This window comes from Cydia fagiglandana, chromosome 19 (assembly GCF_963556715.1).
Source record: "Cydia fagiglandana chromosome 19, ilCydFagi1.1, whole genome shotgun sequence".
Taxonomy (NCBI): domain Eukaryota; kingdom Metazoa; phylum Arthropoda; class Insecta; order Lepidoptera; family Tortricidae; genus Cydia; species Cydia fagiglandana.
Genome location: NC_085950.1, coordinates 14,116,672 through 14,143,930, shown reverse-complemented (window position 1 = coordinate 14,143,930; position 27,259 = coordinate 14,116,672). Strand labels below are relative to the sequence as shown.

General features: G+C 37.5%; 1 protein-coding gene and 1 long non-coding RNA gene across 2 annotated transcripts in view; both read right to left on the bottom strand.

Moving 5' to 3' along the window:
- Positions 1–27,259, bottom strand: part of LOC134674245 (uncharacterized) — a 158,066-nt gene that overhangs the window by 82,888 nt on the left and 47,919 nt on the right. The window lies entirely within an intron of this gene.
- Positions 1–27,259, bottom strand: part of LOC134674242 (uncharacterized) — a 132,293-nt gene that overhangs the window by 62,347 nt on the left and 42,687 nt on the right. The window contains exon 2 of the mRNA XM_063532306.1: positions 6,195–6,793. Within this exon, the coding sequence (XP_063388376.1) occupies positions 6,195–6,762 (568 nt within the window). The 5' untranslated portion in view covers positions 6,763–6,793. The remainder of the gene's footprint in view (positions 1–6,194; positions 6,794–27,259) is intronic.

Here is a 27,259-nt window from a genome sequence, read left to right as displayed (position 1 = left end):
ACGTCTGCCGTATGCCGGATGATCTGTGGGCGAAAACAGCCACCCGCTGGGTCCCACGGACTGTAAGGCGTCACGGCAGACCTCGTCGGAGATGGCGGGACGAGCTTGACACCTATGAGAGAGACTGGTGGGAGACTTCAGGTGATAGGGATACGTGGAGAAATAAGAGAGAGGCCTTTGCCCAGCAGTGGGACAATATAGGCTCATAATAATAATAATAAAATTTGGATTTGTTTTGGTTTGATTTTGTTTGATATTTTACATTTAATATTTGCTTCGGGTTGGTGTGGTGAGAAATGATGTGTTTCACTCGGGGGCAAATTTTGTTTAACCCTCGTACTTTGAAACCCTCGCGACGCTCAAGATTCCATTTTTCGAACCACTCGCTACGCTCGTGGTTCAATTTTGGAATCTTTCGCTTGCTCGGGTATCAATATTAGCACGAGCGGTTAAATAACAACTTTGCCCCCTTGTAAAACAAATAACTATTGTTATTTATTGTACAATATATGATAGGACAAATGTGGGACTTAATGCTTTAAGGCAAAAATATATGACACGTCTTAATTTTTACAACTACTTACCTAAGTATTTATAGAGCCACAAGAAAAGAACTTGTCATTGGTGTATGTATATTGCTCGTTTCGATGTAAACTATATTATCACTATGTTCCTAAAGAACAAACTAAAAAATCGTAAATGTTTAGGTAAATCAGTAACTAGCTAAAATGAAATTATATTATATTTTTGTTAATTTTAATTCTAAATTATTATTTTGTTAAATTTAAAGAAATATTCATTTTCTGACTGGTTTTAATTGATAATCACAGGTCTTTAAGAAAGGTATCAAGCCTACCGGTTCATTATTTTAAAACAGTAGTGGTCAGAGGGCACGATCCTAGCCTCCGCCACCTTAAACGGTTAACTCCATACTACCTCACTCCCAACATTTAATAAATACTACTACTTAAATACAATCAAATATTTTAATACATTATTATTTCGCATTAAGTATTTATGAATGAATGAATGAATGAATGAATGAAATCGTTTATTCACAATGAACATATGGTAATATAAGATCTTAAATTACAAGCATTGCGTCCCATGATACATTCAGTCTAGGCAGACGTGTTGCACTTTCTGCACCTACAGTCAGTTGACTTATGATGTTAAGATAATGCTCTTACAATGTGTAATAAAATTGTGTTATCGAGCAGAGAGAAATTAAGATTTTCATCTTTATTTGTAGTGCCAGTAGAATTCGATTGAAATTGAAGAAAAAGTTAAGCTTTAACCAAATACTTATCTTAATATTTTTCTAAAAGTTCAATTTTATATACACCCTAATACGAGTACAAATTATAAGTACCTAGGTCGTAGGTATATGTAACAGTATTGTTCCCTACAGTAATGCTACTGTATTTATGACGTATCTTGTCACATTTGACTGTTCATAATTATAAACACAACTCATACCAGTGTAAGGCAAATAGAATACGTCAAACATATTTTAAGCCTTAACATAATTAAGATACACATACAAGAAGTACAACAAAAAATGTATCATATTACAACGTGGATAAAAATGTACATATTAATCAGTCTTATAGTATTAACATTACAAATACACCGTAACATTCCAATAAGCAGGCTCGCTAGTTATTCCTACCGCACAATATCAACAGGTAAACATCTACGTACGCGTATAAATGCTCGCACTTCGCCGCAGTGGAAACTATAAACAGTATCTTGAGATTTATTTATTTATTGATAATGGGAAACAAACAGCGAAAAATAACACATATAGATAATTACAATTAAATATTACATAAGCCAAAACAGTTTCCACTAATTAATTACCTCATTATGGTTGCTCAGACAAGACTTGTTTATACAATTCAATTAAATTTCATTCAAAAAATTTAAATATAAATGTGACATGCATTAATTTAATTTTACAATAGTAACCTATCAAAATCAGTATGGTATTAGTTTTGCTCTATTAGCTGTAGAGTAATATATTATTAGTTCATTCGCTCTTTATTGCAGAAACAAATTTTTGTACACTGACGGAATGAAAAACAAGTCAACATGAGAATATTTATCATTGTATTTTTTACAATGATGAAACAAAGCTGTCTGTTTAACAAATCTAGATTTAGACTGAGATAAGTCTGCAACGATTTTGATGACACGCAGTGCAAGTGTTATTTTAAACGTCAAACTTCTATGAAATTATCTCTCTGAGGAAAGATGTTTTGCGTAACCTCAAAAACTGCTTAACAGATCACGTTCGCTATACTTTTTATTGAAGAACACTCTCAAGCTGAAATGATGAGGTAGTTTTGAAGCCTGACCGTAATTGCCACTTCACTCTGCCTTCCACAAGTTGATGCTGTCATACGAGTACTCACACTGAGGTTAAAATACTGTTTGTAAGAGTATTGTGAGGTCAGTAGTCCTCCGTCTAAGGTCTGCGGTAATGGGCCGGGTCTCCCACGCCACGCTCAAGGCGAGTATGGGGATTATTAATGTAATTCCGTGTAGTTTTGGCGACAAAGCCAAAAGGGGGTCAAGAGGCCTCAAGAGGCCTCAAGCACATGGCAACGGTCCACGCTTATAATTAAAATCGGACCAATAAGAAATATCAATGAGAAAAAAACTGTGTGTCACTGTTTGGCCCTGTGGTTGAAGAATGAATGAATGAATGGATGAATGTGAATGAAGAATGCCATTTGGAATTAATTCCGCCATTTGTACATTGTTGTGTATATTTTATGCAATAAAGTTTAAATAAATAAATATAACACCTGCACAAGAATGCGGTCCACATATTTTTAATTCGTTAAAAATTTGAGTAATGAACTCTAGAATTTATAAATATTTCAAAGAGTCCAATACCCAAATTTCTGAAGACAGAACTCTTTCAGAAAGACGTATCGAACGTAAATGAAAATATATGAACAATTGTCAACAAACTTTGTCATTTACAAATAAGGAAATTCTAAACATATTTCGTGGACACAAACAACATACAATGGAGTTATGTGTGCCCATTGCAGTGTGATAATAATTACCCACACGACCTTCTTTCGGACCCGTAATCGTTTTAAAGCACCATATTTTTTGTCACTAACATTTAACACTTTCGTTTGATTACGCAAAAAGCCATTAGTGTCAAAGGGCCTCCCTAATGTGGACTTTTACTTTTAGCACAAGGGCTGTATAGCCCTATTAATGTGTCAAACGCGTAACAACTTTCCAATGCATGGTCACTATTTTTTTACCAAACTCATTAGCGTTTTTTACAACAGTAAAAAAATGTGAGAACATTTACATGAGAGTACACTGAATGGATGGATCATTATTATAGTTTGTTGAAATGAGCAACATAACTATAGACTGCCATAATTTCAACTAATTACCTTTTTTATGTATTTATTTACTCAATTAAAAATACACAGCAATATATTAGACATATTTTTTCGCCAAATTGCATGACAGTTTCTTGGCGACCTATTAGATTTCATGTAAATACAGCCTATCGATAGTATCGATACATTTAGGTACAGACGGAATAGCATTCCGTTGATACTCTTCATAACATAACTAACACTACATGTTCTAACACTAGGATAAGACTATTTATATTACTAACACAAATGATCCTCGATGGTCGTAAATAAATAATTTATTATTATAGAGATGTGACCACTTCCACTACCGATTGTACGGCTCGGCTGCACTCGCGAGAGCCCCATCGGTTATCAACGTATCATTACAGAAGTAACGCCTAACCACACGTCGGTTCCACCGAGGGTGTGACGAAGTTCTTTGTTCTTCACCCGTGACTAAGTAACCGCACCTTCGAAGTCACAACCGTGACCGGAAGGAGTGTTCTTCCATATCGCACGAAAATTTATCTAACCTTTTATTAAAGTACGTTTTTTTGTGATATTTATTTATTATTATGTATTTAACAAAGTATGTATTAGCAGGTATTTTTTTAAAGGAACATATCTCTTTATTGTATTTCTGCCGCCATTATAAGTCGAATTAATAGAGTTAGTAGAAAAGTCCACGTTAATTTCCCACGCAGTGCAAGTGTTAGACACATGCACTGCGTGGGCTATTAAAATCATTGCAACTTTTCTCGGTCTGACTCTAACAAAAGTTGACAAGTAATGGAAATAATGGAATAGAGTCAGTCAACGGGACATTAACGTTAAATACATCTTTTTAAACTTTTTAATTCCAGTCTACTTGATATTTCACTTTCACCACAATTTGTCACAAAAGACTACAAATAGTGCAGACAAAAGTCTTTCGACGTTTTTAATTGGTTTTCTGCCCAAGATGGTTAACTCTAAAACGAGTTACGACTCGGCCTCCCAGCAAGGCCGGCTATTGTTGTTCACGGATCATTGGAGGAGCGTCGTTTTTGTTTTTGCGGCTTGGCATGGGCGACCAGCGATTGAAAGCTTTACGGCTTCATTCCGGCCCGTATTAATTAAGCCCGTTAGATCTTATATCTTTGAAGATATATTCGCGAAGTCTTAAAAACTAAAGACGCGCTGAGATCTGAGAAGGCAGCTAAGAAACGGTGGTTTAAGAAATGGAATAAGTCAAATAAAGTTATTTTAAAATGTATTGTAGATGTTACTGCTTAATATCCTGTAAAAACTAAGGTTGACCTAGCATTTTGCCTACGGAACCCAAAAACTTGCTGCTGATATACCTACATATATTATGTCATATCTGTCAATTACACAATTTATTAAGATACCGCATATTTTAAAGACCTTTCAGTTAAGCATTAATATGACATAAAATTGACATAATTATATGTGCAAGAACATTTAATAATACACTTGAACTGACTCCATCTTCTACAGCAATGGAATGCCGTACATATTCGATAATCGATTGATGGTCATCATCATCAGGCGCCGATGAGAGCTTAATGAAGCCGGTACGCGCTCTTACAGCAATTAGTTACGTAAGAGCACCATTGTCTCACAAAGCGGGCGTTTCCGACGGTCGCCACAGGTATGCGGGGACCAACCAGTATGGACATCCGACTAAAAAAATTTTAAATAAAAAAAGCAAGTAGAAGGATTTTTTTTACTGTGCTATTTAGACTATCGAACTTAAAGACTGGATGTTCTTTGATAATAAACAAATACGAGTATTAATGTTTTATTTTTGTGAATTTTCGTGCAACCAGTGCAGCAGTGCAGGTGTAACCTAGACCAAGGCACCTGGAAATTTCTTTTGATGGTGCACTTTATCCGGCATACATATTGATCACACATACGAACCTTAATATATCATTGGATTAATTGATTGCGATATCGTCCATCGTCCCATACGATTATTTAAATTGTATCGATATTCACATTGAAATCAGACAGTTATCACATATGGAAAGAAATGCAATTTTCTCCGTTTATGAACATGTTCCGATGATAATGTAATTAGAAATATACCTTTATTGTCTTGGCGAAACTGTGTAAAAATTTCAATTTTAAGTGTAAAACTATTAATAAAATGTACTCTATCTATTACGTACATCCGTAGTTTTTCTTCCGATACTGCACCTAGATTTACTGTGCCTATGTAGTACGAGTTTCCATTGTTACCGCGAACTAAGATGTGCGTCGTTCCGCAAGATAATTACACTTCAATTGACACTAGATTTCGTTGTAATTTCTTCATTACAACTTAATTAAAAGTATCATCATACTAAGGCATTGTTGTTAGTTTAATTATTTAGACATTCACAAGACAATTAATACTGGATGTTTGTTAATAATGCACAATGTAGGTTTGCACAAGTATGAAATACCTTTAGAAACTAGAACTGTTAATAAAAAGCTATTCATTTTCATTTCATTATCATCAAGTTTCGATTAAAATGAAGCAATATCTGCGTAGACAGTCACTTTGGATATCTTCCGAGCATAGGATCTTACCCCGGGATAGGGACCCGGGTATGTCCTTAAACTACGTCCAAGACCCCCGGTGGACGGGCAGCAGCGTTCCTCAAATTCGGTGTACTCGACTGCGATCGTCAACCCGCCTGCCAAGCGTGGCGATTATGGCATTCACCCCCCATAACAAGGGGGAGGCCTATGTTCAGCAGTGGACGTCTTATGGCTGAGGTGATAGGGTCTTAAAGTACAACTCACCATCATAGGAATCGGGTATGTAGAGCGGCTTGCCCACCAGCTTGCCCTTCTTGCCGGCGAGCGGCACGGCCTCCACGCGCCGGTGCGCCTCCAGCACGCGGTACAGCAGCACCGGCCGCTCCTCGCCCTCGAACCGCACCACCCTAGGCAGCGAGAACTTGTCCACAAACTCCTTCAACGTCATCACTTCACTGCAGTCCTCTTCGGGCTCCACCGACCCGTTCCTCCTGCCGAGGAGGAAGTTGTCGGCCCATTCTGGCGCCGGCCTCCTCTCCAAGTAGTCCGGCCGCCTCTCGCTGCTTCGCGGCTTGTATCTCGGCGGTCGGTCTCGCCTCACCAGCGCCTCGTTCGCTTCGGCCAGCCATCTCGTGACCAGCCTCTCTCGCTCGACATCGAGGTAGCGAGGTTTGGAGGCGTCGCAGGCGAAGCGGGCGGCGTCGAAGCAGTATTGCGGGGGAGGGGGCCGGATGCGAGGGGGGAAGAAGCGTGGTGGGACGTAGGGGGGGTGCGGGGCGTAGGCGGGGGGCGTCCGCGGCGCGGAGCCTTCCACTGACGCCGTCCGGAACATGCTCTCAGGCCATTGATGCGATGCGCTTCACCTGCAACAATGAGACAGAATTTGTCAAATTCGTTGGTACTTATCTTATTGCATGTAACATTCTATACGAAAGAAGCTTAAACTAAACCGAATCTTCCGATTTCATTTTAGTTGGCTGCTGGGATTATGGTCATTTTTATACTGGTCATACTTTTTTATTGTGATCGGGATGTCAAAGCGATAAAAACTTCTTGACTGACAAGGTCGAAGGGATAGAGGATATGTTTTTTTGCGATTTGGACATGTTGTGATGTCAGAATTTTTTATTTAGCCTAGCAAAAGGCAAGGTCAAGACCTTAGCCAAGGCTTACCGCCTTCAGCTCAATGTCTCTATCTATATATACAAGTCCCATGGAACCTTTTGCTCTATAATATAAGATGCAATAGACGATGCGATAATTATAGATGGTGTGTGTGTATATTGTAATTGACTGACTCTAAAAAATAAAATTTTATTCGAATAAAGCCCTAGCGAAGTTAAAAACGATGCATACTGCATACCTATGTAATTACAATAAGTAACGCATCAAACAAGTTATAAATCAGTTAAATCACAATAGATGCTTATTTCAATTATACCATCATTGGCGGATTTGCCCTAAGGCACAGTAGGCCCGAGCCTAGGGCGGCAAGATATTTAGGGGCGGTAAATTGTGACAAAAAATTCGCTGATGGTAACAAGAAATAACTCAAAATGTAGTCAATATTATGGGTGCCTTCAAAGGGGCGGCAAAGACTGCAAATCCGCCACAGTATACCATTCTCACTATTATCTCTTATCCGCATACTAAATATTCTTTAACCCACGGGAACTTTATGCTTTGTAGGAATTTCAAAATTATATTAGACGTTTTTGTACATTTGGTAGTTAAATAACTGTATAAGGTAAATATATTACCATAAGTTGTTTCTCTCTCTTTCACCTAAATTTCTATCTCGATTGCATTTTCAGCTACTGCTTCGGAGTGCAAAGTCCAAACCCCTCGCACTATTACATGATATATAATGTTGCAAATATACTACAGAACATAAATATTAAAGTATAAAGGCAGTACACACAGATTTAAGTACAAGTTTATATGCATTTTAGTAACGCAGAAGCTCTTATGCCACGATAGCTAGATGTTCGCACGGTGATACGACGTGTCGACATGTGCTGGGACACGTTATTTAGTAGTCTACAACTGATGGTCTACCGGGCCTACCGCGAACCACGTTCAACGTGTTGCCTCTCTGTCGCACTTGTAAATTCGTACGTAAGTGTGATACGGAGGCAACACGTCGAACATTGTTCGCAGTAGGCCCTCTGGAGACGAATGTACTTAGAATCAGACCTCCCGCATTGCGTATGCGCAGTGGCATTACTGTCCAAGGTAACAAGTAGGTACTAGTAGGTTCTGAGTGTGTTCCCTACATGAATAGACATCTTGTTACAGTTGCTCAGACATCTAAGTAATCAGGCGCCATTCATTTATTACGTAAGACGATTTAGGGGGGAAGGGGGCTCGAACATATCTTATTTTTTCTTACAAGGGGAGAGATAAGATCACAAAGATGCGATTTTTTCAAAAGGATGGTAAAAACTGGCAAAAAACGTCTTACGTAATAAATGAATAGCGCCTTACATAATTAAAATTATCCTGTTGTTCTTATTAGGGTATTACACTGGGAAACTAATACTTATTTAATTCTAACTAGGTTAAATTGGTATGTCTAACCACCGAAAAACCGACAGATACACAAGTATGAGAGTTTTGGAAGTTTGATAGACTTTAAAAAAAAATTTATAACGAGAGTTAAGTATGTACTAAATAAAACACTTGTTACACAAATAATATCTACAAAAACAACGCATAAAGCGAGATTTATTATCATCTTTGCATTTAAACTAAGTCAAGGTGTCTATACCGACAAACTAGTACCTACACCAGTTATTACGTATTGTTATATCACGCAAATGGTCGATCTATTAAATTTTATTACAAGCAAAAAAACTTGCTATAAAGAATCGCAGCAAAAACTCTGAAGGCATAGAAATTAGATTTGCCTTTAAAGAAGGTGGGTTCTGTGGATAATTTTATAATCTACACAAAGTTCCGTGTAAATTGAAGTTAAAAGAAAAAAAAATTACAAAAGTTAAAAAAAATGAAAAAATCAAAACAATAATATGAGATAAAATGTCGACTTCACAAAAATATACCACTATTCACCAGAATGTCGGTTTTAAGTTGAATTGATAGGTCCGTTTAATCAATTGATAAGGAAAAGCACGAGCATGGTCACTTACTCCATGTTAGAAATAGGGTGAAATATTGCAGCTAGATTTTCATCAAGTGATAATCACGACTATTCACGACAACTTGACAAGATTACAGATCATAAATGGTTTTTTTTTTAGTTTATTTGAGTAATTTAGTCATCGTTCTAACACGTAAACCTTTAAGTGTCTTATACAGTTATACACTTATTAACCTATAGTTCTCTAAAAATCACGGTACTTACAGTTTGATCTACGGTCAGTATTTAGCCTCAGCTTGGACCCCAAAATATCGAACACGCAGCTGATTTAAATGAGGTTCGCTCGAACAGGTGTGAGTCATGTAATTTATGTAAATAGCCCATGTACGTGCCTAGTGTTGTGATCGGGTATCCATCGATAATGATTTGGCGGTGACTATGAGCTCAAATTTGTTAAGGAAATCATAGAGCGTTGGTCTAAATAAACTTGATGCTGAAGCAAGGAAGTAAGACTTAGCGCTACTTGCACCATCCCACTAACCCGGGGTTAACCGAATAAACCGTTAACCTAGTATCAAATTTGACTGGTTACCATGGTAACTGCAGGTTTAACCGGTTAACCCCGGGTTAGTGGGATAGTGCAGGTCGCCCTTAATTGCATTGTTTATTTACTAATATTTTAGAAGGGACTACAATAATGATAATTTTGAATTTAGAAAACTATATCTGAAATACAGAATGTAAGCTAAAGTTTCGTAACAAGAAAGAGGGGCCTTAAGTCTGTGTGGAAAAAAAAACACAAGAGGTAATTTTTTGTCTGTAGCCCTATAAAGGCTTGATTTGTACGCTCAACTTAGTTGACAATTAAATTGCTTGATTGCTTTTTTGCAGTTTTTTGTTTCGTTTTAAAACCTCCACAATATGCTTTCAACTACTACGTATGTTGGTTTTACATAGTAATTACACAACAGTCCTACGGTATGCTACATTTATTCTTATAAAATTATAATTAAAGACGACGTCTCTTTCTTTCATATTATATATTTGTGTAATACCATTACGCTTTAATCTAGCGCTCCTATTTTAAAGACAAACTACTACTGATATTCATAAGAATGGACTAACTCTTATCGTCTCGTCCATGCATACCATAACAACAAAAGCTTTATCTTGCACGTGCAAGGTCCTTTTATGTGCAAGCTTCTATTCTAATGTATTAGATTTCCTGTTCTATATGAATAGTTTTTGGTAGACGGGTTCATGACCTCTTTTGTGATTCAAATAAGTTTTTTCCATCAAATTATGCAGCCGTCTTAAAATGGAGTAGTGGAGCGTCATAATCGTCAGTCTTATTTTGAATGGCGTCACCCGTATTTCGTCTATTGAAATCTATTAAATTATCGGGTTGAGAAGATTATACAAACACAAAGAGCCTTTGTATATTATCGTACTATTTAGCATACCAGTAGAATTAACATCATCTTGTCGTTTATTTAAGGGCTCTATATCTTTACAGGGAGCCGACAATTGATCTCACAAATTGTAAATTTTATTTTTATCGTCACCCAAAAGAACACACTAAGTATTTAGTTGGCAAACGAGGTATCGTGCAGTCAATAAATTGTTTTAGACTGTTTCTTTTTATATTTAATTCGAAGATTACTTGAAAATAAGTGGTTTCCTGTTAGGCTGAAGTTGATTTATACATTCTAGGTTCACTAGTTAATTAGTTATATGTCATTCAACTAGAATACCCCTTCCTCGTTAAACAAGTGGGGTACGTGTATACGTGTATACTGTACGTGTCCGGCGGAGCACGATCGACAGGTTTAATTCTGATTAAGGCGCTCATTTGATACAATCTCGGACAAAGGCGCGTTAAGGTGCCCACGTGGGCGGAATGGTTCCAAATTGTCCAGCGAAGGACAGGTATTTCTTCCTGTCCTGCAAGTATTGCACTCAAATTACTAATTCATGTCCAAGATATGTTGCTGTTTGAATGAGATGACAAAGAATTTGGACTTAAAATGTTATCTGTTGAGGAAATATACCAAGTAGGTTCTTGTATAATAAATTGCACTGTATTGGAATACCATGTCGGGTGAATTTTAGAGCTAGGGCCGCAGGTTTGAAACATTTTCTTATACTGTAGTCAGTTATGTAACGCTGCCATACATGACCCAAAAATTTTTTATTAAGCTATGAGCTTCATCACATTTGATATTTGAGTAATTCTAAGCATTTCTAGCCTGGGAGGCAAAAAGAAGCGTGCGTCTAGTCGGGGAGGGTGGGATCTTTAAAAAAAAATCTATTCTGATCCTGGTGGCTACAAGGGCAAGTTTGGTATCATTTTCGTATAAACCAAAGCCGTATAATAATTCATTGCTGATATTTGTTTTTTTCAGTTTCATAGTAATTTTACAAGAAAAACGTAAAAAGGTAAAAAATTTGGTTGGAGATTTTTGCTACGCGGAGCCGAAACTACAAAAGATAGAAAGTTGAAATTTGCACACTAGATTACATTTATAAAGTGTACAAGAGATAAGAAGCGATTTTGAGAAATTCAACCCCTAAGGGGGTTAAAAAGGGGATGAAAGTTTGTATGGGGTTCAAGTTTTATTTTAAGCTAGGAATTTGAAACTTCGTAAAACGATATATTATTAAAATACAAGTAAACTAATTTCAGCGTTTTTGAAAATTCATCCCCTAAGGTGGTGAAAAAGGGGTTGAAAGTTTGTATGGATATCAAAAGACAGGAAAAGTAATTTCAGCGTTTTGTAAAATTCATCCCCTAACAGGGTTAAGAAGGGGTTGAAAGTTTGAATCCATTACAAATCCGAGTAGACGCACATTTCTTATTGCCTCCCAGGCTTGAAATGCTTAGAATTACTCAAGGAACATATGTGATGAAGCTCATAGCTTAATAAAAAATTTTTGGGTCATCTTTATAACTGCCTCCGCTATTATGATATAAGCCCAATATGAAGTTTTAAGTTTTCTCTGTGACGTATTTTTGGATTGGACTTATAAATAGTAAGTACCACACAGTAAGTTATAGACGTTATAGTAGATGTTGCGTCGATGCTTAATACATTAATTACGAAAGTCTTAATAATATTTGACTAAAAAAACTCAAAAAAATAATCACAAGTTCATAGTTTACTGATTCCTAAAAACTTGTCCTTTTAAAGTATGTTATTCCCTCCCTTCTTAGTCTCACGGCACCATATTCGGTTCAATTCGCAATATCAACACAATAAATGGTTTTCGTAAGTTCGTTTACATGTTCGTCGTTATGTCCTAAACCGTACGACGTGGGCAGAGACGGCGTGTCTGACAAGTATTGTCTTTAACTTGCCTTGTACAGTCAGCAATAATATGTTACACAACGAAGGCCGCAAAAATATCTGACACGATCTTATATGTAGAGCCTTAAGAGCGTGTCACATATTTTTGCGGCCTTCGAAGAGTAACATATGATATGAAGGTGACTGTACAGTATCGTAGGCATTCCCTAATTGTTTCATCATTGCTTTGACATTTAAGTGTTAATCAAAAGTGTAGTATGATTCATAAGATACTACCATGTGTGTGTCCGGTGCAATAGGTTTGCGCTCTACGGTATTTCCCGCCTAACTTAAAAGGCTACGACAGGATACGTAACGAGCATATGCATCAAAGCGAAAGTTACCGATATATTTCGAATTATTTAGGTTATAGTGGTTCCTTAGCAGGGGTCGGACAAAAAGTGCGGATGACGTAAAAATGACGTAATCTTGCACACAGGATGATGTTTGAGTTTGTATTTAAACTTCCGTGTGACATGTAGTAACAAAGTAGTATTAATGAAGTAACAAAATAATCGTAAATAAATCCATGGAATTAATAACACAGGTAGGGTGATGTAGTGAATAAAATAAATTTCACGAATAAATGTCTTTTAATATTGCTTACCTTCGTTGGTATATCTTGATTACAGCAAGAGCAGTATACGTGTTTGTCACGTACCTCCAAAAACGGAAAATTGCCACAATATTCGAGTAAAGATGACATTTAGAGCGTTTTCTTAAACATTAGTAAATATAAATTTTAGCTAAATATAATCGTGAAGATACAATAGCTAAACAATAACGAAGTCAATTTATTGTTCATCTGATTGACAATGTGTCAGTCAAAAACGTACTTACTCATTTCAAGTGGCGATATCGTTTAATAAAGAGGTTGATAAATGATAAGTGATAATTGTTTATGAAAATCAAAAATACTATTTGAAATCATCCTATAAGTGGTTTGACGTCATCCGCACTTTATGTACGACCCCTGTTCCTTAGTTTCTCACTGTTCCTTAATTGCGTAACTGGGACCGGTGCGATGGGATAGTCCTAATTTCGTAATTCAAACAGATCTCCCAAGAGCTTACCGCAAACCACGTTGGACGTGTTGTTTCTCTGTCGCACTTGTGAATTCGTACGTAAGTGTGACAGGGAGGCAACACGTCGAACGTGGTTCGCGGTAAACCCTCTGGCAGGCGTGTCTCACTCCGCGTCGCTTTGCTACAGGTAGCTAAAAGTACATCCGTTCGGCCCCAATTTTGGGGTTTGCCATAAGCCGCGCGTGGCGCTGTCGCCGTATCTGTGCTGATCGTAACAGACGCGTTTTGTTAGAGAGTGAGTCTTCTGTACTTAGTACTATTATTTATTATGTGCCTCTGGTCAGGTGTGTCATAACTAAAACCGGCCACCATTGGAGGTGACGAGTTCTGAAGACCGCGGTTGGGCAGACGTAGTTAGGGTCACGGACCAACCCCTAGGCGGTTTTTTGTGAGTTAGAGTATAAGGCCTTGCAACCTGCGGAACTGATAACAGGACTGGAGTATTGCTACGCTTCAGGGGTGAACCGCATTTTCCAAAAATATTTCTGTGAATTAAGGCCTAAGGTTAGCAGACCTCAGCACGGAACACCACCGTGGATATAAATAATATAAAAGAGAATTTTTCCTCGTAAGCCTGGTTCGCAGATTTTCTCCACTAAAAAGTATACTACCCATTAATTGTTTGAAACTACTATCCCATGTAGGTATTTAATAGCGGTGCAGACTCTGCATGGAGGCAGAGGAGACGCCCTTACACATCCTCACAGAGTGCCCTTGCCTAATGCGTACTCGTGACCTAATCTTGGGCGGACACATATTACGCCCGGAGGAGGTAAAGTCTCTCGAAACCAAAAAGATCCTGCAGCTATTTGAAGTTGCAGGGTTGGATCGAGAGTTGTAGTAGGTGGCGATCACAATAGATCAGGAATGGTCGCAGTGATACATAGGCTTTGGAGCCTTATATAGCACCTAATAAAGAAGAAGAAGAAGAAGAAGGTATTTAATAAGATAATAAGCGTCTACTACTGGCGAAATGTTTTTTTGCAACACATTCAAGAATCGTGACCGTTTCAAATCAGCGGCAATCATCTCTGCCCTACCATAACATTCTCACCTTCGATACCCTAACCTACTATTAGTAACAATTTAACACAAACATGTAACACTTAAACTACGCAGCCTTTAGATCATATCAATAGCGTGTAAAAACTTAAAAATCCAAGGACTTTCATACAATTACAAGCATTGCGTGTGGGAACTGGCCATTCGGTATAATTGTTTATTGTTTCGCTACTGTTTAAACAATCGCGTTACATTGCGAAGTAGGAAGCGTGACCCTAAAAGACGTCTGAGAATTCGGTTGATAAGTTCATTTTCGGTTTGGCGTGACCCTGGTCAGGCCCTTGCAACTAGGGTTGCCATATGGAAGAATTAAATGTCCTGATAAAAATCCGGACATCACCCTAAAAATCCGGACATTTCTTGTAGCAGAGATTTGGCGTAGCTTGAACGAGGCCCCGGCGGCGCGCTGCTCTCTGTGGTGTACTGTATCGAGGATCTACTTTCCCCTTTCCCTTCGCCCGATCCCGTAGCCCCATCCCCGGGCGCGCATTTTATATTTATAAGGTCATTCCTAAAAATCCGGATACATGCCAAGTCCGGCCGCAATCCGGACAAAGGGTCAAAAATACGGACATGTCCGGACAAATCCGGACGTATGGCAACCCTACTTGCAACGGCGGCTTTTGATTGGCTGAGAGGCGCGTGAGACAACGCTAATTTGAATCGGGTTATTCAAATAAACATTCATTAACATTGTCTACGATCATGTCAATTATTTATCATGTTATTGTGCATTGTATTTATAAGTGTTATTTTGTCTTGTTAATTGGTAGATTTTATTGTACCAGCTTTTACAAATACTGCCGGCCTAGCCAAGGTTACAATCGCTATCGCTTCGACAGCGAAACGCTTTGTCTCTCTCTCTATTCTCTATCACTCTTCCCTATTAGTGCGACAGTGACAGTTGCGTTTCGATCGCTACGGAGCGTAAGCGATTGGCATTTTGGGTACGCAGCCAGTACAGATATATAAAATTTAAATGCATAAAGATCGAAATACGATTTAACATATATCATTACCATATAACAAACATAGTAATTCAACAAAGAAGGATATTACTCCTTTTGGATAACATATAAATAACGCTACGTCTCATCTGAACGAACGTCCTCAAATTATTTAAATCCCTTGGGCACCAAAGTTGTCTTTTGGGCATGTCACGTCGGCATCGTGTGAGTTGTTGGCTCAAGTCGTCGGAATGGGCCCGCCGACCTCAGCCCTGTGTGTAGTGCAAACAATAAGCGATCGGCGATTCGCTTTACACATGTTGTTGTAGTTTGTTAAAAAGGATTCAGTAGATATTTTAGTTTTACCAACGGTTATATGTGTAGCAGCCACCGCATGTTGATTTCATATTTTTTAATGCACTTTAATCCTAAATAAGAGTCTTATTAAAACTGAGTGATAAATACGATACAGCGATTCGCGACGATAAGAAGATCAGTTGTCCTTTTAAAATATTACAAGTGATAGCGTAAATCAGTTCAGTTGAATAAATCGCTTATCTTCAAATGACTCCAATGCAACTGAGCAGGTTAAATTCTGTAACATATTACAACGTAATACATGCAATATATTACAACGTATAAACAACAAACTAATTACAACTAATTAGGTAATTAGCTAAGTCTACCCATATATGTTTCAAGGGAGTTCCCTCTGCCAACAAACTGCCCTGCAGTTTGGCAGAAGAAAAACATTTGTAAAATAGGGTTTATTTCATCAGTTCTGTTTTTTTTTTAAACGTAATGTTACAGAATTTTAGAAGAAAATCTACACAAATGTCCCGTGTGTTTTGTCACCAACCGCTCCCGCTACCGCCTGCGACTCGCGCCCGCTCACCCGTCGTCCTTAGCCTCCCTATTCGGGCGCGATGACACCTGATCGTACATATTTAAGGCACATTTCACATTAACCGCTGCAGCGCGCATACAAATTAAAGTTGTCATTTGTCACGTCTGTTTATGGCTCCTCTACACGATGGGCCAACGCCGGCCACTCCAAGGGACGCAGCCATGCGGTAGAATGAGATAGCAATATCACTTGCTCCCTCTAACGCATAAATGCGTCCCTTGGAGTGGCCGGCGTTGGCCCATCGCGTAGAGGAGCCATTATATAATTTATCAAAAACGAAGTGTATGCATATATATTCCCCATACAATCGTAAGGCGAAAACTGTTAATTACAATGAGTATGGAATTATAGGTCACGGGTACGAATGTCTGCACAACCGAATAAATAATATCTATAGCTGTAGCTGTGAACCTTTAGAATATGTTAGTACATACAAGTATTTAGGTATGCATGTAGATAACAATTTTAACTGGAAAACACATGTTACTGCAGTTTGTTCTAAACTCCGTTCAGTCCTAAGCAAGTTATATCACTTAAATAGATTAATTAATAAAAAAACAATGCTCGTTGTTTATTACGCGTTAGTGGACTCAATCATTAATTATGGTCTAAGTGTTTATGGTCGAACTTTTCATACTTATTTAGACGAAATTAAAAAAATACAGTTAAGATCTATGAAATACCTAGTTAATAAAAAAATTAAAAATAGGCTTAAAGGGAATTACGACAAATTGTACAAGATATGTAAAATACTTCCTATACATCAAAAGGTGCAATACTTGATAGCAGTAGAAAATTGTTTTGATGATAAATTTAAGGTGTTGAAACAAAGTAGATATAGAACAAAGAGCATAAGGCTTAAAAAAATTGTACAAAATACTGCTAAAAACTATTATGGCAAAAGAACTGATTTGTTTTTGATACCAAAATTGTATAACGAAATTAACTACCTAAGGGAAGAAAATAAATGTAGTAGGGCTAAATTTAAAACTGAGTTAAAAAATACGTTATTGGATAATATACCCTAACATTTAAACTGTACCTAAAATATACCTGAATTTAGTTGTTAAGTTAAGTTTAGTATTTAGTGCATAGCATAATATGTATGTCTGTGAAGATGAGCGCGATCTCGCCAACAAACTGCAATTGCAGTTTGGCGAGGAATATAATGTTTATAAAAGTGTTGTGTACTTTATGATAAATAAATAAAAAAAAAAATAAAAAAAAAATATAGGTTCGGGTCGCTTTGTTCCGGCGTGGGCGGTTTGTTCTGTTAATGTACTGATAATTTAATTAATTAGGTAGTACACGGTAATGTTTTAATGCTATTCAAAAGACCAATGCCAGCTTCAAGCTTAACATTGTAACTCCTTTACAAGTAATTATTATTAAATGCATACAGAATTTCAATAGATATCAGAGTTATATCTTGACATAGTTATGTCAGGTTATGCTATGTAAGGGCAGTTGCCCTGAAAATCAGCGCAGTGTCTTACAGACACACCTTAAGTGCTTATGCCAGGATCGCACGTACCAAGTAGAGTGGCGAGACAGTAAAACGAAATATGAAATTGTTACTCGTAAAGAAGACAGACAAGTAAAGTAGAGGGAATTTCGATAGCTAAAGTGGAAAATAATCAATAAACCAGGCAGTCGACTGTATGCAACGGATTTTATTAGCGAACTGACATACAAAAATATAAACAGTCAAAATAACATTAGAATTTAAATATGGAATTAAAAAAGAACTTAAGACTAGACATAGATAATAGTGTAAACGTATCAAAACCTATTTACATATACACCCTTAACATCCCACCCCCTTGTGTGCGAAAGCACACAAAACTAGCCAGACTAGATATAAACTGAGACTTTATGCCTCTAATCTGACCAATTTTTTAGAAGGTCGACGAAGAATTCCACCTGATGTGGCTACGTCCACTACCCTGACCACTCCGTCTCTGCCAGGGAATGTAGCAACGACGCGGCCGCGTGGCCAGGTTCCTCGGGGTAGGTTCTGGTCTACAATGATGACTAAGTCGCCAACAGTCAAGACGTGCTCTCTGTTCTCCGCTATCTGGCGAGGTTGCATGGTTGGCAGAATTTCTTTTACCCATCGGTTCCAAAAGTGGTCGGCCAATCTCAACGCCTTCCTCCAGTCAGCACGTCTTAAAAGGTCTCGGTCGTCAAGGGTTGCAGGCAGAACCTGGTTAGAAGATGAGCCAATTAGAAAGTGGAAGGGCGTTAGGGTTTCCTGGTCTTCAGGGCCAACAGGGACATGGGTCAGAGGTCGAGAATTTACAATTGCCTCAGCTTCTAGAAGGAGAGTTACTAGGACTTCGGGATTAGGTTCTCTTTCACGTAATGTGGCGTTCAGCGCGATTTTGATGGTGCGAATCAGTCTCTCCCAGCATCCGGCTCGAAGGACCAAAATAAAGAAGACAGACAAGTAAAGTAGAGGGAATTTCGATAGCTAAAGTGGAAAATAATCAATAAACCAGGCAGTCGACTGTATGCAACGGATTTTATTAGCGAACTGACATACAAAAATATAAACAGTCAAAATAACATTAGAATTAAAACATTGGAATTAAAAAAGAACTTAAGACTAGACATAGATAATAGTGTAAACGTATCAAAACCTATTTACATATACACCCTTAACAACTCGGCCGAGTAAAAATTCCATACTTCCTTTTACTGTCTCGCCACTCTACTCGGTACGTGTAACCGAGCCCTTATGCTGAGCGGCATCCTATTTGGTGTATGTTTCTTTATTTAACTTGATGTGATTTATAAGTGCATACGAACTTAATATACTCGTACATACTTAAAAAAAACAGCATTAAATAACTAACCTACAAAACTTAAACTATATCTAAAAATAAATAAAACTAAACTTAAAATAAATGATTACAATTACTTGATGTTGTACCTAATGTATGTTTTACGCCAAATAATTATTTTTTATTTCTAAATGAACATAATAAGCCTAAGATATACTATGGGCTTTTAATTACTAAAAAAACGTTGTGCCAAAACTAGACGCAAATAGGTTTAGGTGGGCACTATAGTAGTTGTATGCGATGTAGTTTACCTTCGACAAATTTTGTTAAATCCATTAAAAAGAGACAGTGATATTATCGTGTTCTGCTTATTCGATAATAATATGTGTAGAGGTACCTACATTAAATAATCATATGTCATACTGCAACATAGTCGATATCGTCATGTACCCTCGATCATTTTAAAACTATCAATTTGGACCTACGTGAGACAGCAGAGGTGAGCAATAATAAATTGCTTACTATCACAGTATAACTAGCTTACAGTACCATATGCTATGGACAGATCTATCATCAATTTGTCTAGAAGTGCAAAATTACTGGCCGCGTAGCCAAAATGGCGATCGCTTACGCTCCGTAGCGATCGAAACGCAACTGTCACTGTCGCACTAATATGGAAGAGTGATAGAGAAACATAATGCTTTTCGTTGTCGAAGCGATAGCGATTGTAACCTTGGCTAGGCCGACTGTTTCTTAACTTATCTCGTCGAATTTGATTGCGAATAAAATGCCCACTTTCGGTCAATTCTTGGGATAAATTGTCGAATAGCAGATCCTAGATTCCTGCACCTGGAAAAACGTTAAAATTTAGCGAATTAAGGAAGCAAGGCCAGGCACTGAAACAGGAGGTTCTCAATTCATTGGAATATTTTAATTTAATCCGTTTTGAGAAACAGTTTTTTTTAATAAGATTTTTAACATCCCTACTAACGAGGTATACAGCACATAACCTTACCTAAAATAAATACTTTTAGAGTATCGAAGGAATGCTGCGAATGATGGACAAAGACAACTCGTGACTTTGATATACTCCACGTCAGTGACTGACTAATTACTTTATTTCGTTCGACAGAGAAAAGTCAAGTCAACGTACTTATAATGTTTACACTGTAGCAGGCGGATATCAGATGTAATGACAACCAGAAGCGACATCAGTTTTTGCGTGAGATCTCACGCGTTGGGCTACGCTGCCAAGGTGACAGGTTTTGTCTGACAGCTACATTGATTTTAAACGTTTGCTTTGTGACAAGCCGGCGTTTGCCTGCTCATGACGTATGTTTTTGTACACTTTACAGATCAGTATCAACCAGTTTTTTTTAAATTCCTAAGTCGTATTGGGCCAGAATGGTAGCTCAGTACATCAGACCCAGATTGTCGACAACAGTGTTACTGACGTCACAGGTCTCCATAGGCTACGGTAACCGGTTACCATCAGACGGGCGGTGTGCTTGTTTGCCACCAACATGTTAATTAAAAAAGCTACTAATAAAAAAAACTCGTGGTGAAATAGGGGCCTGGTAGGCAGCATTTATAATCGTACATCTTGGCAAAAAAGAGTAGAAATTAAAAAGTGGCAACACTGTAGAGTCGTCCCGTTTTCTTATATGTATTGGTTTGAAAGGGACGACACTACAGTGTTGCCATTTTTTACTTGTACAGTCTAGGAATGCTATAATTCTGCTATACACACTCGTATACAGGGTGATTCCGGGGTCGTGACCCCAACCCTTTTTTTCTGACTCAGTAAACGATTGCGATGTTACCTGTATATATTTAAATTGAAATGCTAATGATTCATTTTTTACTTATTTTAACTAAAAAAAGCATGATTTCTGAAAATGCGTGGTTACCCTACTTTTCATATTGCAACCTCTTTGAAAACAAAACGTCTGATAGAATACTTAATAATTTATGAGTAATTATTGTCACAGTACGTCAAAGTCAATACACGTGTCAATAAACATTGTAAACTGAAATTAATAAAATAATTAATTAATTATGCCTCCGGCGTACCCTTTTTCCAATATCGAGCGTTCAGATATGGTAAAATTTTACCATCAAACGAACAACACTGTGAGAGCACGAGAGATTTTTCACCATCATTATCCCAATTTGCCAATACCAACCAGGCGTTTGATTGATTCAATGGTGCGAAATCTTCGAGAACACGGGCAGTTCAGCGTTACAGCCCATGCCCAAGCACGAGGTGGTGATAGGCCACGAAGGCGAAATTACGAAAACCTGGATCAACGCATACTGAGATATTTTTACCGAGATCCGCAACGCAGTACCCGACAAGCTGCTAGAAGGTACAATGTCAGCCAAAAGTTTGTCTGGAAACTGCTCAACGCTACTGGATTGCATGCATACCATTTTCTACCCGTTCAAGATATCTCCGCCCCTGATTTCCCCTTACGGATGAACCTGTGTCGATGGATTTTAGACAATGAAGAAACAAACGTCCTGTGGACTGATGAGAGTACATTTACACGTGTTGGTTTGTTCAATATCCACAACGAGCATTTTTGGAGTGAAGAAAATCCGCATTTAACTCGGAGAAACGCGTATCAAACACGATTTAGTTTGAATGTTTGGGCGGGAGTTATTAATAACGTTATTATTGGCCCTCATTTCATCGAAGGCAGATTGAATGGAATGAATTACCTTGATTTATTACGAGAAGTGGTCCCGGAATTATTGCGAGGCGTCCCGGAGCTTTACTTAGAAAACCTGTATTATCAACATGATGGTGCACCTGCTCATTTTTATAACCGTGTTCGTGATTATTTAAATGAACAATTTCCCCAACGATGGATCGGTCGCCTTGGACCCATTGCATGGCCACCTCGCAGCCCCGACCTCACACCGTTAGACTTTTTTCTCTGGGGAGAGGTGAAACGGTTGGTGTATGAGCAGGAATCTAACACCGTAGAAGAGCTACGCCAGCGAATCATTTTAGCCTTTGAAACGGTTAAGCAAAATCACTTTGCTCTGAACAGATTAAGGGGCAACCTAAGACGACGGGCGGAATTGTGCATACAGGAGGAAGGTTCACATTTTGAACAACTTTTGAAGTACATTTAGTGTTGTAAATTTTGTGTAAATAAAGTATTAATTTTTATTGTTATTTTCTTAGAACAAAAATACAAAATATCATAATTTTCGTAGGTATCGATGCAATTATTCCTATCTGATTATCAATTTAATCATAGCATAACAATTTCATTATCTGTGACGATTGCAGTCTTTTAGAGTACACGCACTTGACATAAGTTTTCCTGGGAAACAGTAGGGTGACTATGATCTGAAATCATTCCGGACATTTTGTTTTTTTTTTGTGATGACTAAAAAAAACCACAGGATTGTTGCTGGTCCTACTCTATCGTGATTCTCAGGAGAAACTAAATTAAATGCTCCTTGCTTGCTCCACGACCCCGGAATCACCCTGTATGTAAGGTATATGAAAACACCTGTACGGATATGATGGTCGTATTTGTCTACGTGACAGCGTGATAAAACGGTGTCCGTCTCTTTCTATCCCGCAGAGTTAAAAAGTGACTGTTGTTTTATCACGTTGATAAATGTGGATAAAGCGATCCATAATAGGCTTGCTGAAAGAGGCATAGGCCTAATAAATCTACGAAGATTTCCCTAGCTTGTATTGCTTTCAAAGTTGGGGAGGACGACGAAATATTGAAAACACATGTTGGAGGGAGGTGGCAGTGGCACCCTAATGAAAACAAAACCAAAAACACGGAGACATCTATTAAAACTTATAAAAAAATAACTTAACACAGAGTCATGAAATGATAATATGTATTATGTATGTTAGTATTACTACTAATGGCTATCGTTTGTAAAAGCTATCATCAATAATTATTTCTCTATGGTAGAAGATTAATTTTCCTGTCCCAGGTCAATGTACTGCTGCAAAAACTCCAATATTTAATAGAACATCGTCTTTTTAAATATATACTAGTATTTTTTGTCCAAGTCGTTACCCTAACTTATCAACCTTTAGAGATAAAGTCATACCTACAGTGTTAGACGTGCCAAAATCGTCTATATTACTTGAGCATAAAGTTCTTAATCATTTAACTGTATCGATCAGAACCTTAGGTACTTATCACCACGTGCAATCAAATCGTCGTCGTAAATTTAAGAGTTAGGCTCTTGTGCAATCAAATACCAAACCTAAATTTATTCTATAGAGCTCAAATTAGCTTAGCTCGTAGTTAAAACAGGTTACAATTACGAATCATAATTTCGTTGACGTAATACTAAGTACGAAATGTAATTAATACAAACCTAGTAATCAAACAATTGAAATTGGACTTCAAAACTGTTGTTTAAGATTGTTTTTAGTTACAATTTGTCTGAAGATATTGTACAATCGGTGTGATAATGAAACGGTATGATATTATCTAATTTATGGGCTATTAGAACTACTTACATAATTAGTGTCAAGTGACTTTTTATAAAAACATGCTTATACATAAAGATTATTTAGAATATAACACGCGTATAAAATTTATGAAATACAAATCAAGAATAATTTATATTTTAATTTTCAACTTTATCATAAGAAAACTTTGATTTAAAAATTTGCCAAATACATTTAAAAAAATTACAATCCTCTTTCTGATGTAGGTATACGACATCTCATATCCCGCAAGTATAAATTTAAAGTTAATTTCCTTATCATGTTCTAGGAATCACAAAACGTGACATTTTATTGATACATAGGAAAATCAATCCTCATTCCAACATCTTAAGACTCAAATTGGAACATGCGATCAACACCAAATATCATTGTCCGCATTGCAACGCACGTGTTTAGGAAATTCCAGCCTTATTCATTCAGAAACAATTTCTATTAATCAATGAGGTGTTTAAGAAAAATATTCGATTGCATAATTGTGAAATGTTTAGCGTAGTTGGTATTCTAAGTATAAGCATTGTAGCACATTCTACGAACAACGAAATTATTTTTGAAAAGCAGAAGACAGGGAGTAACTTTTTACAAGTGTAGGTACTTTGATACTTATGTATCAAAGACATAAGCAACACAATGTGATAGGAAACGTTTTAATGAAGCTGAAAATCTTGCGTTGGCTTCTACCAACTCTTGACTATCTGACATGGCTATTTTTACGTTACGTTTACATTTGACGTGACCTCTCCCCCGCAAAAATCGGCAGACTATTTTGTACAGAAAATTTCAGACAACGCGTCTCCATTTGGTTATATCCTCCAAGATCTGCACTATATACCTATAAGCATACTTTGTTTACAAACACACGCGTTGCGTCACAGACTAAGCCTAGCGATAGCGACGTATCACATTGTGTTACAAACTTACAACTAAAAACAATTGCGCATCAGCAACACAGTCTGCCACTTTTCTTCACATTTCCATGTGCCAATTCCCAGCCTGAAGAAGAACTGACGTAACTCTCAAGATCCCACGATGAGCATTGTGTATAACCTAATTTAGGGTTTTTGTTACTTAATGAAAGTGCTTTATAGTATCGTACTATTTCCTGGTGCTCTGAAATGTGATATTTTTAACAACTAAAGTTTTTAACCTTTGGTTTCTTGGTACTTACGTTCAGGTCATGTCAAAAATTCAAGAGTCGCCTGTCAGCATGAATACCCTGCATTTTATTTCCTACGCTGACACGATCAAATTATTTCCTACACATAAGTAAAGAAAATCTTCACTGAAAACATTGGTGTAAGCAAGAAATTGTGAAGGTAAGTTGAGCTACGAGAAGAGCGGCCGAGGATTGAGGTCATCACAAGATGCTCTAATATAATTTACCGTTTCCCCTTCGCGTCCCTTGCAACTTAGGTCCTTTTATTTATTTAATGTTTATAATGATATCAAATCCGTGCTAATCAGTAGTAACATAGCACCTGCACAGTACAATAGAGCACGCGCGGACGTGACAGTTTCCACGTTCTTACGTAACGTACACCATCCCAAGCAAAAACACACTGACAATACATACGAGGGGCAAACTGAAAGTGTTTAGAATAGAAAAAGCTGAAGTAATTAGGACGTTACTCTTTATTTTAATGCATGCTTTATCTCTTTCTGACCACGCGTACAAATTTTCATTAGGATAGGATTACCCTGAAGCGCACACAGCTCATTCTTCCAATGCCTTTTTTGTATGGCGATTTTAGGTCCTCGGAGGTTTTGTATGAAATTCATGAGGTACCCATCGGGATTCAAGCTTTTTTGACACAAAATAATTTAAGCAAGATTTTTTTAACAATGTCATATGAATACTGAGGGATATCAAAAACTACTGATATACATTTTTTTGCCAGTATTTTTTATGAACCGCACAACTGTGCGATGTAAACTTTTGACGTCACTCTTGAATGACATGCTTCTGTATGATCATCCGTTGAATAACTACAAAAGCGATTAAATGTGTAATTTAAAAAATAAACAGACGTACAAGAACTAGGCTTCATTATGAAACTATAACTGAAGCCTACTGTAACTCTGTTGTTGGCTGAGCCCACAATGAAAATCGTTATAAATAGTAATACGAAAAAATTCTTAGGTCGAAATTGGAATAACGCTCGACGTACAATTTCCAAATTGCCATCAATCCTGAAACACAGATAACGACCAAATTGCATATACCTCAAAAAAAGTATAAAGAGTTATATTTTCATAAATAATATGCCTCTTTTTGTTATATGATCTCTAAGTAGCCTTTTCTAAGAACTTTCAGAGTTGCCTACGTATAAGATACTTAATGCCTTTCATAGAAGTCTCGCACGCTTACCAAGCGTTACGGGTCATAGGTTACTTACATGGGGTAGGATTGGATAGCAAATAACGAAAAGGGATTTAACTCTTATAATTATACAGACGGGCTTGCTTACTGCGATCCTGAGCTGTGGCATCGGGATTTACCTGTAAGAAAAATAAAAACATTACAATCTTCATCCAAGGATAAATTCACCTTAGGAGTACAAGAAACGCAACTTGGTGAGAGCGGCTTCAAACGAACAACACTTTTAATTTTGCCTGTGTTTTAATTTAAATCTCTTGCCGAGTCAAGCACGGGTGATTTCGGGCAAATATAACTCTCAGATGAATTAGTATAAGTCGCTCTTCGATTACTTGTAAAATCGGCGGGGATCCCCTTGGTTCCCCCAAGAACTCGACCCGCTCCACCAATAATGACAACCCACTTGCAAATTTTAATCGCCAAAATGAGTAAAATGACTCGTTGAAATTAATCTTTACGGTAACGTGGGAGTTGAGATACTTTAAATAATGATGCCAGTTCCCGCGTGATGTCCACCTGCTCTTTATATGTATTATTAAACAGGGCCCGATTTTTGAATTTCGAGCGTTCGATTTCGTCGATCGGTGGAAAACAGTGAAATGGTAATTTTTGAAATACGAGCGATAGAAATTGGGAATCGAGTGGTATTGACCACTCATTTTCAATTCTATTAGTAGACTTTAAATGCTGGGTACTGGAGATATTATTGAACGAAATACACGAAATCGAGCGGTCGAAATTCAAAAATCGGCCCACAGGTCTTTTGCAAGCACACGTAAGGTACGATAATAAGGGCTAGTTGCAACAACCGTCTGTCACCGTTAAAGCATTCGCTAAATATTTTTGTGTGACGTTTCATAGTTCAGTACTGTGTGACGATCTGACGATGAACAGTCCATCAAGTGTGGTTGGACGTTGGACTGGTTGGTGCAACTGGCTCTAACTACGTTACAGTTAGTATTATCGCTAAAGAACTACATTCGACGCACCGAAAAAAGTTAAAATAGGCGTGGATAACTACCGTAAATGATATCAAGGCAAAACCACGCGTATAATCAGATTACGCGCTGCCATCCCTAATTATGACGACACAGATGTAATGCTACGTGTAACAAGCAAATTTAAAAAATAAAGAAAACCCGACAGCGTAATTAGTTAAGCGAGAATGGTTGCTAACCAACTTTAAATCGTTACTGATCTTAAATTAAATGGTCATT